At 42.2% G+C, this 14683-nt stretch overlaps 1 protein-coding gene across 1 annotated transcript in view; it reads left to right on the top strand.

Annotated features, from left to right (window-relative positions):
- LOC141141378 (aminopeptidase NAALADL1-like) overlaps nt 1-14683 on the top strand; it is a 79843-nt gene that overhangs the window by 33458 nt on the left and 31702 nt on the right. The window contains exons 7-12 of the mRNA XM_073629040.1: nt 507-598; nt 3730-3837; nt 5487-5606; nt 6736-6821; nt 10229-10292; nt 14098-14165. Of these exons, the coding sequence (XP_073485141.1) occupies nt 507-598; nt 3730-3837; nt 5487-5606; nt 6736-6821; nt 10229-10292; nt 14098-14165 (538 nt within the window). The remainder of the gene's footprint in view (nt 1-506; nt 599-3729; nt 3838-5486; nt 5607-6735; nt 6822-10228; nt 10293-14097; nt 14166-14683) is intronic.

The raw sequence follows: 14683 nt of genomic DNA, 5'->3' as shown, positions 1-14683 counted from the left end.
AACCAACTTGCATATGAGGACTACTTCAAATCCGTTACGCTTAGCTCCAGAAAAATGTGAAAGGATGCAGATCTTTTCCATCTTTTTTCTGGGCCTGGACGGAGTAACAGGTGAACTGATGTAAACAGGTCCATATCCAATTACATCCCCCTGCCCACAGCCTTGCTATCAGTACCGCCTGAAAAATTGGCAGGTAGACCTGATCACGCTGCCTGTGTGAAAGGGGCCTAAAGAAAATCCTAATTTAAAAAAAAAGAGTTGACTTAGTAGCCAGTAAAATTGTTGGACAATTACCGCTTTGACCAGGAATATGTAATGTACACCATAGCTTGGAGAGTACAGCAGACAGGAATATGTCACTTCCAGCATAAAGTGCACTGGTCAGGACTAGGTCATTTACAACATAGTGTATAGAGTACAAGGGTCAGGAGCATGCAACATTGCCCCTTAAATTGTTGGTCAGTGAGAGGAAGATCTTATAACATCATAATTCTGTTTATTCTCAGTGAACTGGCTGGACCTGAAGCTCCAGAAAACTGGCAAGGGTCTCTGGGTTGTCGTTATAACATAGGACCTGGATTCAAGCAAAACAGATTCAGTACGAGGTAATGGGCAGTATATAAAAAGCCTTCTTTTGTGTGTCATATCAGATCTGAGGATATCACCGTGAGGACCTGTCTCATTGGGACTGATTAACAAAAATGATTTAAAATTATACTATGTGCAAAAAGGATCACGGACAGTACTCAATTGTTCCTGTTGCACTAATGTGCACTAATACGGCTACAATCACCTCAAGCAATGTAGGAAATAATGCACCCCAAAATGTAAAATGAAAAGTACACTTTATGAGCAAAAGCATATGGACTCGTGACCACCACACCTTTATGACCTTATTGGGCTTCCCTAATATGAATGAGTGGAAGTTACTGTTAAAGTGGACCTTCCATGGCAAGCTGAAGGTATGCTAAAAGCCATTTGAAAACAAGACCCCCCAAAAAACTTGACCTTAACCTCTGTTACATCCAGGGGGCTCAAGTGATGTCACTTCCCCGTAGAGCAGAATTCCTGTGAAAATGCACTGTTGCAAAAAGGCTGGAGGGGAGTCTTGTCAGATCTTAAGCTCCCTGCTCTGCCAGGAGGCATCATTCATGCCTTCCACATGTGTAGGAGGCCAGGGCTGAGGTATTTTTTGGCTGGGCAGGTGGGTTGAACAATTTCTTTAACAATGGCTTTTCAAATCCATCAGTTTGGAGGACAGGGGGCCTTACGTCTGCCATGGAAGGTACACTGCATTTAAGACAATTTTGTGCCCCCAACATTGTGGCAGCAGTTTTGGGAAGAAAAGCTTTGGGATGAATTGGAACACCATTTGAGTCTCAAGTGTTCTCCTCCAAAATCAGTATATGATCTCACTAATGCTTTTTTTGCTCCACAGGCTCAAATTCCCATAGATATACTCCAAAATCTTCAGGGAAGTTTCCCCACTAAAATGAAGGCTTGTATAGTTACAATGGGGGACCAACCGTATATTAAAGCCCAACTGAAATGTCAATTTAAATGAACTAAATCCTATCCAGATGCATCAAAATAAATGGTTGCCAAAATCTCCTCTGCCTTACTGTCTCCGTGTGACCCTGGGTCCCTCTGCAGATGTCTGACAAACCTCCAGCTCAGTCTGAGTGCTTCAATCACCAGAGCAGTGCTGGGACAATGTCATCTAGAGCTCAGGGCGAACATGCCAAACTGTGCCCCCCCAAGATGTATGAGCATTATGTGTCAGGAAACCCCCCCCACAAAAAAAAATTGAGCACTAATCTGCATGCTTACCCCCTAAACAAAAATTCCCCCAGTACAAATCCACCCCCTGCTGAAACCCCCATTCCAGCATAAATCTTTTCCCTCCATTCCCCTAACACAAATGCTCCTCCCCAGAAAAAGTCACCCCTCCTAGCACAAATCCTCTACCACTCAAATTTCCCCTCAGAGTACACATCCTCTGCCCCTCACTCCAAAACGACCCTCCTAGCATGAATTCCCCCCAAACAAAAATGTCCCCTCCTAGAACAATTTTCCTCCCCCTTCACCATATCCCCTCTTCTAGCACAAACCCCCCAAAACCCCCCTCTCAAAACAGATCACCCCTCCCCCTCAATCCCCTCGCAGTCCCCCCACCTCACATTAAATCACAGTGCCCAGGGCAGCTGCCACTCCTGCCCACCTCTTGTCTCGGCCCTGCACTCAGCATGTTGGGCCTCTGCAGAGAGACAACTTCTTCCACACAGGGTGCAAGGGTCCTTTTTTTGCAGCATATAGGTAGCAAACAGTCTTTTCTACTCAGGTTGTTGCTAAACAAACTATAATGCCATGTACACACGATCGGATTTTCCGACGGGAAATGTTGGATGTGAGCTTATTGGCGGTAAGTCCGACCGTTTGTATGCTCCATCGGACATTTGTCAGACTTTCCGCCAACAAATGTTGGCTAGCATGCTCTCAAATTTTCTGCCAACAAATGTGTGTTGTCAGACTTTCCGATCCTGTGTACACAAGTCCGTCGGTCAAAAGTCCAAAGTACAAACACGCATGCTCGGAAGCAGAAGCGGTCGGTCTTGTAAACTAGCGTTTGTAATGGAGAATTAACATTCGTGACGTGGCAAATTATGAAATCTCGAAATGCAGCGCACAATTCTCTTCTTCTTTAATGGGATAATAATGAAGCTGCTTTGCTGGTGATACTGATGGAGTTATTGCAAACTAATTTTCAAAGGCTTTTTTTTTTCTAGTGATATCAAGAATAATATTATTATGTTTTTTTTTTTTATTTGTGCAAGTTACCACAACACCATTATCCCGTCGTTTTTAAGAACAAAGATACAACTATGTTGGTGTCCCTTGTCAATTTTACATTGTATTTTTTTTAAATGTACCATAACTGCCTACTCCCAAACTGTCATTTGAAGTAAAACACATGTCAGGTATTATTCTTCAGTTTTTTTTATGGTGCATTAAAAAAAGAAAACAAATAAAATTAGACATGCTATCTGCCAATAGAACTTAACCAAAAAGTGCATTCTATGCATCCAAAAATATAGAAAATATACCAAATCAAATCATTATTCAACCAAAAAAATAATGTCAAAGCAATAACTCCAAGGCCAATAATAAATACTGTAACACGTTATCTCTTCCGATTCCGCAACATGTCTGGTTGACGAGCGGCCGTTCAGAAACAAACTGAAAAGCAATACTCACCAAACTTCTACTAACATGAATTAGCAGAAGGAGCCCAAAGTGTGGTGCTAAAGAGCTAAAAAACCACGTAGTATGTCACTACGTTCGCAATTGTTGGCCAACATTTGTGTGACCGTGTGTGTATGCAAGACAAGTTTGAGCCAACGCCCTTCGAACAAAATTCCATGGTTATGTTGTCGGAAAGTCCGATCGCGTGTACGAGGCATAAGACTTTGCAAGCCTTTTGTTTTGGCAGACCTGGAATGTTTTTGGCTGATTTAAAAAGAAAAATGTAGTGCAGCAACAAGTTCATATACTCAAAGTGTGGTGGTCAGGTGAGCGTAAGCGTTTGTCTATATACAGTAGTGCCCATTTTTATGGTCTCTGAACTTTAATATCTTTACAGTTTGCATCAGGGGATGCATTACGCTATCTATATGTGCATGAAAATCTGTGCATGTGTGTTTCATAACAATCATATCACTAGGATAACAGTTTGCTCTTCCTTTCCTAGTGATGATGTCCAGGTTAATGTTTACAATAAACGAACAATAAAATCATCGGCAAATGTGATGGGGATTATCAGAGGAGCCGTGGAACCTGGTGAGTCACCCTTGGCTTGTTATGTTTTCACCATATATGAAGATAACATATATTGCTATCATTATAAGCCATATTTGCATGCATGCACCATCAATGGTTGTGTCACTGGTATTCAATGTTAATAACAGCTTTCACGGTAATGTTGTTCTTCAATGACTGCCAAATACTTTGATCCCATTTATGTATGTTCTTGAAAGCGGACCTAGCATCAGATATATTTTCCCATGAAATGCATGTATAGTATGCTAGGTAATGTGTAAGTATAGTGCTTAGAGGCATTATTATTACTTCTGCTGACAATACCTTCATCTGTTTTTTCTCTCTTGAAGTATACTGCAGCACCATCTCTATTCAGCCATCATCTAGAGTCAGCATCTTCTTACTTCCTGACTGTGCTGCCTTGTCTGGTCAAGAGCTGGGAAAGCAAAGGCTTGCAGTGCTAAGCAACCCCTGGAAGTGGCACCCTGGGGTGCTGAAGTAGCACTATGGGTTTGGGACTTCACTGTGTGAAACAGCATTAGGCCGCGACACCAAATGCTTTTTTCACCATGCGTCATGGACTAGGCCTTTTGGCCGAACCCAAGGCAATTTTTGTGATCAAGATGCAAGGCCTAGCTAATGCACTTGCACTGGAACCTTTTTCTTTTTTTTTACACATACTTAATTTATTTTCTCTTCACAGGTGTCCCCCTGTACTTATTTTTGTGTTTTTCTTCTTCACTCAGGATGGAGGGTCTTTGGGCCTACCCTGAAGTCTAGGGGCAGGATGTATGGCCATCAGGTTCCTTCCTCCTGGCCTTGGAGGGTCTCTCTTCAGGAGAGCCCCTCACCTAGTACTCTGTGTTCGGCTTTGGCTAACCGTGAGAAGCAGGGTCTGTAGGGCTTTTCAGCTGGGTGGATCCCGGTTTTCCTTATCCCCGTCCGAAGTCTTGTGTTCCTGAGGTTTCAGGAAAGGGTCTTTCTTCTTCAGAAAGGGACTAATAGATACACACTAAGTGCACTTTTTTTGTTGTGTTCCCATATACTTTTAGTTTACTTATGGTTTAGTTTTTGCACACCCACTGCAGGCTAAAAAATAAAAAAATATTCTGTTGCTGTATATTGCAAAATGTCAGAAATGCATTCATACAGACCTGTAAAGCTACTGAAAGGTCCACTTTGACATGTATCTTGGATAAAAGTTCTGTGTTCTATATGCCCACATCCTATGATTTGTACATACAACAACACACTTGTAGCCATGGACTTTTTTAACGGCATATATCTAATGACACCACATCAACAACCATATAAAAGCATAGAATTTATTATACATGAGATTTAAAATCACATACTGTAAGGTGATCATTGCCGGTTGTGGTCATATCAGGAAATTATATTTAAGCTGTTGGGACTTTGGGGCTCCAGACAACACTTGGTGGACTGTCATACCCTGGGAATTTGTACTTCATTTATGTTTGGACAATCCAAACTTGCATTCATCACGAATGATATCTCATTAGAAAGCTCTTATAGCAGTAAGCAATCGGTCATCCCACCTCCATCTACTGTCTGTGGCTGCTTTGTACAACATCACGGAGTATACAATCCTTTTTTGTGTATGTGTAGATATTTTATGTAATCACCCCTCTTGTATTCTGTGTTATTAGACAGGTATGTGTTGTATGGTAACCACCGAGACAGCTGGGTACATGGAGCCATTGATCCGAGCAGTGGCACTGCCGTAATGCTGGAGATAACAAGAATTCTGGGCACTAAATTAAAACAAGGTAATGAAGATACACTAGCTGTACTCCCTGTCTCTGTCCACCATGTAGCTTTGAATGTTTCCACCCACTCTGGGATCTTGCTTCTCCATCGTTTATCCTAAAAAGTGGCAGTTGGTCACCATGGCAAGGTCCACTTATTCAAATTGTGCCCCCTTGACTTCCCTAATGCTACATAAGGCGGAAAAACATTTTTATAATATACTTCCCTTTCCCCGACTTACTACCGCAGCACCTAGGCTAGGTTAAAATCAGACTGCTTCTGGGCAGATCTTGGAGAATGTTGGATAGCCCAAATCTCATGAGATTCTCTCCCCCTTCCTATTTTTGGTGACCTGCGTTAATCTGCCGGCTCACAGCAAGGAAACATAAAAAACAATTCTCTTTTGTGTGCCCTATTCACATCACAACACTGCCTTGAGGTGAGCTGCAGTGCATTGCTGGTAAAATACAGATATATGCGCCTGGCTTCACCTTCTCTGAAAGCACCCAAAGCACTCGTACAGGCTTGATCCTGAGCTGCACTGTGTGTGTCTATGCTCCCAGGATATAATTTACAGCCAAGCCTCCTGTGAGAAGAGGGAAGAAAAGAGCAGCACTGCTGCAAATGTGCACAGCGCTGGATCGAGATCGGTCTCATTTAAAGTTTTTTTTTTACCCTAATGCAGAGAATGCATTAAAGTATAAAAACATTTACCTTTACAACCACTTTATCAGTGCTTTGCATTGTAACAATGCAAGACACTACCCACCTCACCACCCATACACAACAAACACGACAAACGGCAATAAAATCTGACAAAACTACCCTTCCTCACTAAAAATGTATTATTGTCTGTTATAGAGATTGCGTGACAAATAAAATTGAAACTCTCCCCAACAGAGACACAAGCAGCAAAGACGAATCCTTCCCCTAAACTTTGTCTGGAGTTGGGCTTTAATATTGGTATTATAAGTGTGACCTACATCATGTCAAAATATATGGTAAACCATTGGTGGCCAGCTGACCATATTGCCCCATTTAAAACCCTAGTGCATGAACATGGATGGTGGCCTTCAGGGATTGGGGTTGGTGGCAGTGGGGGGGCTGGTTGTATTACAGTATGGTTCTTTATTATTGGTAATTTCCTAGGAAAATGGCGCCCACGAAGATCCATTGTTTTTGGCAGCTGGGGTGCAGAAGAATTTGGACTTGTTGGCTCAACTGAGTTTTCTGAGGTAAATTTTTCAACAACTACTTTGCAATATTGCTTTTAGATAGGGTAGGGAAGGGTTAATAGGTTTTTAGATAATGTGAAACCATTCTTGGCCCTGATTGAGGACAGGGATTATAGTTAAGGACAATGGTTTTCGTATTTTCAGCTTCGATTTTTATACAATGCACAGGTCCCTTACATCATTTGAAAAACTGTGTAGAGGACCGCAAGCTCCACAACATCCTATTTCAGCAGTGTGCATGATTTTGCTTTCTTATGACTTTAAAGTTATCATACTATCTTGCTGAAAGGGATATAGAATTAGGGTGCACGATATCTCAGAGTGAGTCTATCAAAGCTTTTACGTTCACTCAATAAAATGTCATAAGATGTCAATAGCTAGTAGGATACAAGAGAGGAATTTCAAGCTGTTAGCCAGATGGTATTAATACCCAGGCAGTAAGGTTATATAAAATATTTCCTCAGAGGTCTGATGTGTGTTGACGGTTTCTGGGCACACTGTTACATACTATATGTGTTGGTCTTGTTCAAAGGTTGAACCACTCTGGTCAGCAATATTTGATATATATGATTATATTTCAGGGAATCAGGTAGCTTGTGTCCCTGAAATTACATTATCGTCTGTCTATGAAAAATGCCAAGGAAAGCTTGTGTTGCTTTTTTTTTTAATGGCTGCTAAAGCAAATACACCAAAATATTGGAAGTCATCGTCCCCGTTGAATTTGAGGGAGTAGGTGAATGAAATGCAATGTCTACAAAGAATGGAAGAACTATCAGCTACACTATGTGATAATTATAATCATTCTTGGAAGTGTGGTCCCCATGGAGAACATTCTGCACATCCTCTAAATTTAGGAAACTGTGCTGGAATTGGGATGTCTTCTGTGATGGGGGAGTCTGGGCTGTGGTGGGGGGATGTCTTCTCATATGGGGGAGGGAAATATATATACGTGAGTGTATACACATGCATGTGTGTAAGAGGAGAGAGGAAAAAATTTTTTTTTTCTTTTTTCTCTTATCCTTTTTTTCTTATTTTCTTTTCCTGAAGTATGAGTAGATGTTGGGGGGTGCTTTCCTTATTGAAAGACACAATGTACTGTAGAAGTGTTAATTTGGATAGATAATTTTTAAATATTTTGGATGTGGGCATAAACTGTTAGTGGAATATTATGGTTTTTAGATGTGTTTATTGTATTCAAAGATACATCACTATATTACCAAACGTATTGGGACATCTGCCTATACACGCACATAAACTTTAATGACATCCCAGTCTTAGTCTGTAGGGTTTAATATTGAGTTGGCCCACCCTTTGCAGCTATAATAACTTCAACTCTTCTGGGAAGGCTGTCCACAAGGTTTAGGAGTGTGTCTATGGGAATGTTTGACCTCTCTTCGAGAAATGCATTTGTGAGGTCCAGCACTGGTGTTGGACGACAAGGCCTGGCTTGCAGTCTCTACTCTAATTCATACCAAAGGTGTTCTATCAGTTTGAGGTTGGGACAGTCAAGTTCCTCCACCCCAAACTTGCTTGTACATGTCTTTATGGATCTTGCTTTGTGCACTGGTCTATATCATTTGGTGGAGGGGGATTATGGTGTGGGGTTGTTTTTCAGGGGTTGGGCTTGGCCCCTTAGTTCCTGTGAAGGGAACTCTTAAAGCGTCAGCATACAAAGTCATTTTGGATAACTTCATGCTCCCAACTTTGTGAGAACAGTTTGGGGATGGCCCCTTCCTGTTCCAACATGACTGCGCACCAGTGCACAAACCAAGATCCATAAAGACATGGCTGAGGGAGTTTGGGGAGGAGGAAATTGACTGGCCTGCCTGACCTCAACCCAATAGAACACTTTTGGGATAAATTAGAGCAGAGACTGCGAGCCAGGCCTTCTCATCCACATCAATGCATGACCTCACAAACGTGCTTCTGGTAGAATGGTCAAACACTGTCACAGACACAGTCCTAAACCTTGCAAACATTCTTCCTAGGAGAGTTGAAGCTGTAATAGCTGCAAAGGGTGGGCCAACTCAATATTGAACCCTATGGACTAATACTGGAATGCTATTAAAGCTCACGTGTGTGTAAAGGCAGGCATCACAATACTTTTGATAATTTAGTGTATTTTGTGAGAGATTGTGAGTAAGTTTTGTTTGAAATATTCAATAAAATAAGGGGTTTTGGATTTTTTTTAGTCTTCTGTGTCCCATTGGGAGGATTCTCATTGCTGCAGACACACCAGGGAGTGAGAAGAAATCTCTAAAAAGTCAGGCAAATGTCATCTTAGCAGTCAGTAGAACAAATGTGCCCACTGGACATTGCAAGCTGGACTGAATTTGGAGAAATGTCATATAGGTTCAAGCAGATGGTAGAAGATTGTTAACGGGTTGTGGGTTGACTCTTGACTCAATATGGATTAGATCTAGTAGCTCTAATATTTGTTCTATTATAAAAAGGACAAAATCATACATAGATTTAGATTTCCTATTGATGAATAGGAAATTCAGATGTACAGCAAAATACAAACCAATCCATTGAACAAGCAAATGTTAAATGCGGTTAAAAATCGTGACAGACGACTGCATGAGTGACTGTTTGGTAAATCAGCTTTTGATTCTTCTTACAAACATTCCTGACTGTGAGGTTATAAAGATGTGTGATTATGGGATAACAAAAAAAAAGTCCCATAAATATGGCCCTGATCTTGGAGACTTCTATGGAAAATACATTTAATACAGTCAAAAGTTTGTGGACATCTGGTTAACACACCTACATGGCTTGTTCAACATCTCATTCTAAAACCATGAACATTTATATGGAGTTGGTCCCCCCCTTTTCAGCCTTAACAGCCTCCACTCTTCTTGGAAGGCATTCCACAGGATTTTGGAGTGTGTCTGTGGGAATATGTGCCTATTTAGCCAAGAGAGTGGTTGTGAGGTCAGGTACTGATGAGGGAACAAGAAGACCTGGTTCAGTGTTCCAATTCATAACAAAGGGTTCAGTATGGAGGTCAGGGCTCTGTGCAGGCCATTTGAAATCCTCCACATCAAATTCATCAAACCATGTCTTTATGGTGTTGGTTTTGCACAAGGACACAATCATGCTGGAACAAACAAGTCTGTCCCAAAACCAGTGCCACAAGGATGGAGGCACACAACTGTCCAAAATGTCTTTGTATGCTATAGCATTAACAGTACCCACCTGAATGGACATGCCTGAACTCAGTTTGGAGGGGTTGCTCACATCCGTTGTACGTTTTGCCAAAAAGTCCACAAGCATTTGGTTACAGGGCGTATTTATCTCCAATAGAAAAAGTGACCTTTACATTTATATTTCCTAAATTATTTTATTTATTAATTTTCAATGGCATTTCATACATTGATGTAAGACTCTGCAATCTTTTATTTTAGGACTACTATAACAAATTAAGAGACAGAACTGTAGCCTATATTAATGTGGATATCTCTGTATATGGTAAGAAATGGCTAAACTTACTATCAAAATTGTTAATGTATACTTGTGTATATGTACATACGGTCCTTGCCCTCTTGTTGTTTTGTATGAAGAAAACGGCAGCCAAATACAGCACACAATTTGTTTTTTTTTTTATGCAACTGATAGTATTGTCATATTAAGTTTGAATGAAAGTAAAGGCACAAGGGAGATAATAACAGTTTTTACTGCAGATGGGGAATACACTACTACTGGTATAGATTGAGCGTACTAAATCTCTCCATGAGAGAATAGAAACTGTACAGGCAGAGCCTCTAGAAATTTCATATAATGCCGTGTACACACGAGCGGATTTTCCGTCTGAAAAAACTTGGATGGTTTTTCTGGCGGAATTCCGCTCAAGCTTGCCTTGCATACACACGGTCACACAAAAGTTCTCTGAACTTTCGACTAGCAAGAACGCGGTGACGTACACTACGACGAGCCAAGAAAATTAAGTTCAATGCTTCCAAGCATGCGTAGGAATTTTGCGCGTTGGAATTTGTACAGACGATTGCATTTTCGGATAGGAACTTTTTCCAACCGAAAAATTGAGAACCTGCTCGCAATCTTTTGCTGGCGGGAATTCTGCTAGCAAAAGTCCGATGGAGCATACACACGGTCGCATTTTCCGACCAAAAGCTCTCATCGGTCTTTTGCTGGCCGAATTTTCGATCGTGTGTACGCGGCATTAGTCTATGATTGGAGAATACAGCACCAGTCTGTTCAGCATTCTTTTGGCTAAACACTGGGAAATTTTGTTTTGTCAGCTTTCAATGATTAATATTTTAGGGGTTCAAATGCTAAAAACTGAGGTGGAAATATAGTGAAAACATCTTTCCGTGTGGCATTCTGGTGGTCCATCGTTCTCCACCCTATTTTTGATAACCTGGTTGCTGCAAAAGTAAGAAAAATTCATTTAAAAGCTGATTTGAAACACACCAAATGATCATCAAATTGTCTAGTTTTTGGGCAGCGGTAGAAAGTTTTAGTTGCTTTCCTCCAGAGAGGATAAGTTGCACCTGTACCATGAACCTCCAGGAGGGTCCAGTCTCAGTCCCTGATCCTCCTTAATACATCAGTTTCACCTCTGAGAACTTGCTAAAAGGCTCACATTTGTGTCTTCATCTAGTGACCCAGCTATTTCGACTAGAGCCTCCTTCCAAGCATATATATGGGGCTTTCTATGGTACCTCATCATTCCCACCCAGAGCTTCCACACACACTTATATATGGGTCTTCCTCTAGTACCTCATCATTTTTTCCAGCGCCTCCACACAAACTCATAAATGGGTCCTCCTCTAGTATCTCAACATTCCCTCCCAAGGCCTCCCCCCACAGTCATATATGGGTTTTCTTCTAGTACCACAAAATTCCCACCCAGAGCCTCCCCCCACACTCATATAAAGGGCTTCCTCTAGTACCTCAACATTCCCACCCAGAGCCTCCCCACACACTCATATGAGTCTTCCTCTAGTACCTCAGCATTTCCACCCAGAGCATCCCCACACATTCATATATTGCTCTTCTCCTAGTACCTCAGTTTTCCCTTCCAGAGCCTCACCACACACTCACATGTGTCTCTCTAGAGCCTCTGATTGTCCTCCCAGAGCCTTCCCACACAATTAAATGTGGGTCCTACTCACAGAGCCTCCTACACACTTATACATGAGTCTTCCTCTAGTCTAGTACCTCAGATTTTCCCTCAGATTCTCCCTTTAGACTCACAAATGCGTTTTCCTCTAGTGACTGAGTTCTCTTGCCAGAGCCTCCCCGCACACTCACACATTTGTCTCTCTTTAGTACCTCAGCTATACCTTGCAGAGCTTCCCCACAAACTCACACATGGCTTTTATTCATTTGACTCAGCACTTCCTCCCAGAGCCTCACCATGCACACAATGCATGGGTCTTTCCCTCCATATGCTCACACATGGGTATTACCCTTGTACATAAGCTTTTCCTGCCAAAGCCTCCCCACAGACTGTGACACATGCTTTCCTCTAGTGGCTCAGTTCTTCCTTCCAGACCACTGTCACTCACTTAAGCATGTGTTTCCTATATAGCCTCACCTATTCTATATATTCTAGAGTCTCACCCCAGACTCACACATGTATCTTGCATGAATGTCTAAATTCTTCCTTTTCACGGCCTCCACACAAATCGGTCTCCCTCTAGTGCCCCAGATCTTCCTCCAAAGTCTCTCCAATCACTAACACAGTACATTTGTCTACCTCTTGAGCCTCCTTTCTTCTATACTTTTACATGGATTTTTCTTTAGTGCCTTAGATTTTGCTTTCGGAACCTTCCCAAAGATGCACATATGTATTTGACATGGTTGCCTCAGCTCTTTCCAGAGCTTTCCCACAACGTCACATGAATGTCTTCCCTTAGAGCAGTGGTCTCAAAACTGCAGCCTGTGGGCTGGATGTGGCCCTTTGCTTGCATCCGGCCCTTGGGGCAATATTCCTCACATCAATACAAGGCCTGCTACTGCCCCCCACAATGGAGCACTATTCCTTTCACCAACAACAACAATTGGGCACTATTGCTTCCGCTGACACCAATGATGGGGCACTATTGCTTCCGCTGACACCAATGATGGGGCACTATCCCTCTCACTGATACCAACAATGGGACACTATTCCTTCCACTGACACCAATGAGGGGGCACTATTCCTTCCATTGACAATCGCAAAGGGGCATTATTCCTCCCACTGACACATGTGAAGGGGCACTATTAGTCCCACAGGCACCTATGATGGAGCACTTTTCCTACAACTGACACCAGCGATGGGGCACTATCCCTTCCACTGACAACAAAGGGGCACCTTTTCCCCCAATGACACCAACCTTTGGGCATTATTCCTCCTACTGACACCAATGATGGGGTACTATTTCTTCCACCGACACCGATGATGAGGCACTATACCTCCCACTGACACCAACAGTGGGGCACAATTTCTCCCACTGACACTAATGACGGGGCACTATTCCTCCCAAGGACACCAATGATAGGGCACTCTTCCCCTTCCTACTGACCACAGGTACTATATATTTTTTTTACTTCCATTGGCAACCAAGCCTGGGGCATTTTCTACTCCCACTGACCATAGTCTAGCTCTCCTAAAGTCTGAAGCACAGTAAACTGGCCCTTTGTTTAGAAAGTTGGGAGATTCCAGCTCCAGAGCCAGAACTTCCCACAGACTAGTACATGTACGGTATCTTTTGTAGCCCTCTAGCTACCCCTTCCAGAACCTCATATGTATATCTCCCTCTAGTGTCTCAGTTCTCCCTTCCACAAACTTCCGCATACACTGAAACACGTGTCTTTCGCTAGAGCTTCAACTGTGCCTCCCAGAACATCTCTGCTGATCCATCAGAATACAAACTTTGTACAAGTCCATGAGTTCTAAATCCTCTCCAGAATCCTGCTTCCTACTAAAGTCGGGACCATTTTCCCCCTGTGCACTAAGAAACCCGCCACTGAAGTATTTCTGTCAAGTGATGCTGAAAGGGGGCATAAACCGCATTACATGCATGGGAGGTTTGGCCAACCAAGCCAGGATTTCCTATCCACCAAACCCGCTGCATCTTTTTTATCAATCAAATAAGTTTAGAGTTCAAAGGATGTGCTATCTTCATCAGTCTTATGCCATTCAAAATCACTGAACAATGAGCAGCAGTGTAGCTTCTTTCTCTGTTTATTGCTTGTCAGCTTCATTCATACAAGAATTAATTACAGCATCCTTTTTAATGCATTGTCTTGTCACCATTCTTCTGTTTAGCCAATGCAACTTTGAGGGTCCTAGGAACGCCCCCTGCACAAAATGTTGTCTTTGCTGCATCCAAACAGGTAACTTATAAACTAACCTAAATTCAGCTAATTTTTTTTTCTTAATTTTGAATAGAGAGTTGGAACTTCTGTCAGATTTTAATATTTGTAATGTCCCCGTTAGAGGGTAACATTTCCTGACTGTATCTTGGGCAGGTTTTAGTGTCACTTTCAGCTACTCCACATTTTGTACTTTGGTTGGAGTTGGTATCAGTAGGTTAGACTGTGGGATCTTACATATTTCAGTAAGAGTTATAACAAGCTACTGTAGCTCAGCTGACTGAAGAAGTCAACGGGGGCTCCAGTTTTCTGCACATAGCCATTTTGTAAATCCAGATTGCCAATTCAGTAGGGAGCATTGATGAGGCACCAGCTGTGTGAGGGTTTGACTGTTTCCTCACATCATTTAGCTAAAAGACCAATCCTGGGCCCAGTGAACATTTTTTGCTCAGGGCCTTTATTGCAGTAGTGCCTATGGTAACCTATACAGGCAGCTGATGTATTACTTGCTGAATAGCTGCATAGCTCCCAACTGTCCC

The sequence above is a fragment of the Aquarana catesbeiana genome, linkage group LG04, assembly GCF_042186555.1.
Source record: "Aquarana catesbeiana isolate 2022-GZ linkage group LG04, ASM4218655v1, whole genome shotgun sequence".
Taxonomy (NCBI): domain Eukaryota; kingdom Metazoa; phylum Chordata; class Amphibia; order Anura; family Ranidae; genus Aquarana; species Aquarana catesbeiana.
Note: the sequence above shows the minus strand (reverse complement) of the source record. Positions and strands in the feature narration are given on the sequence as shown.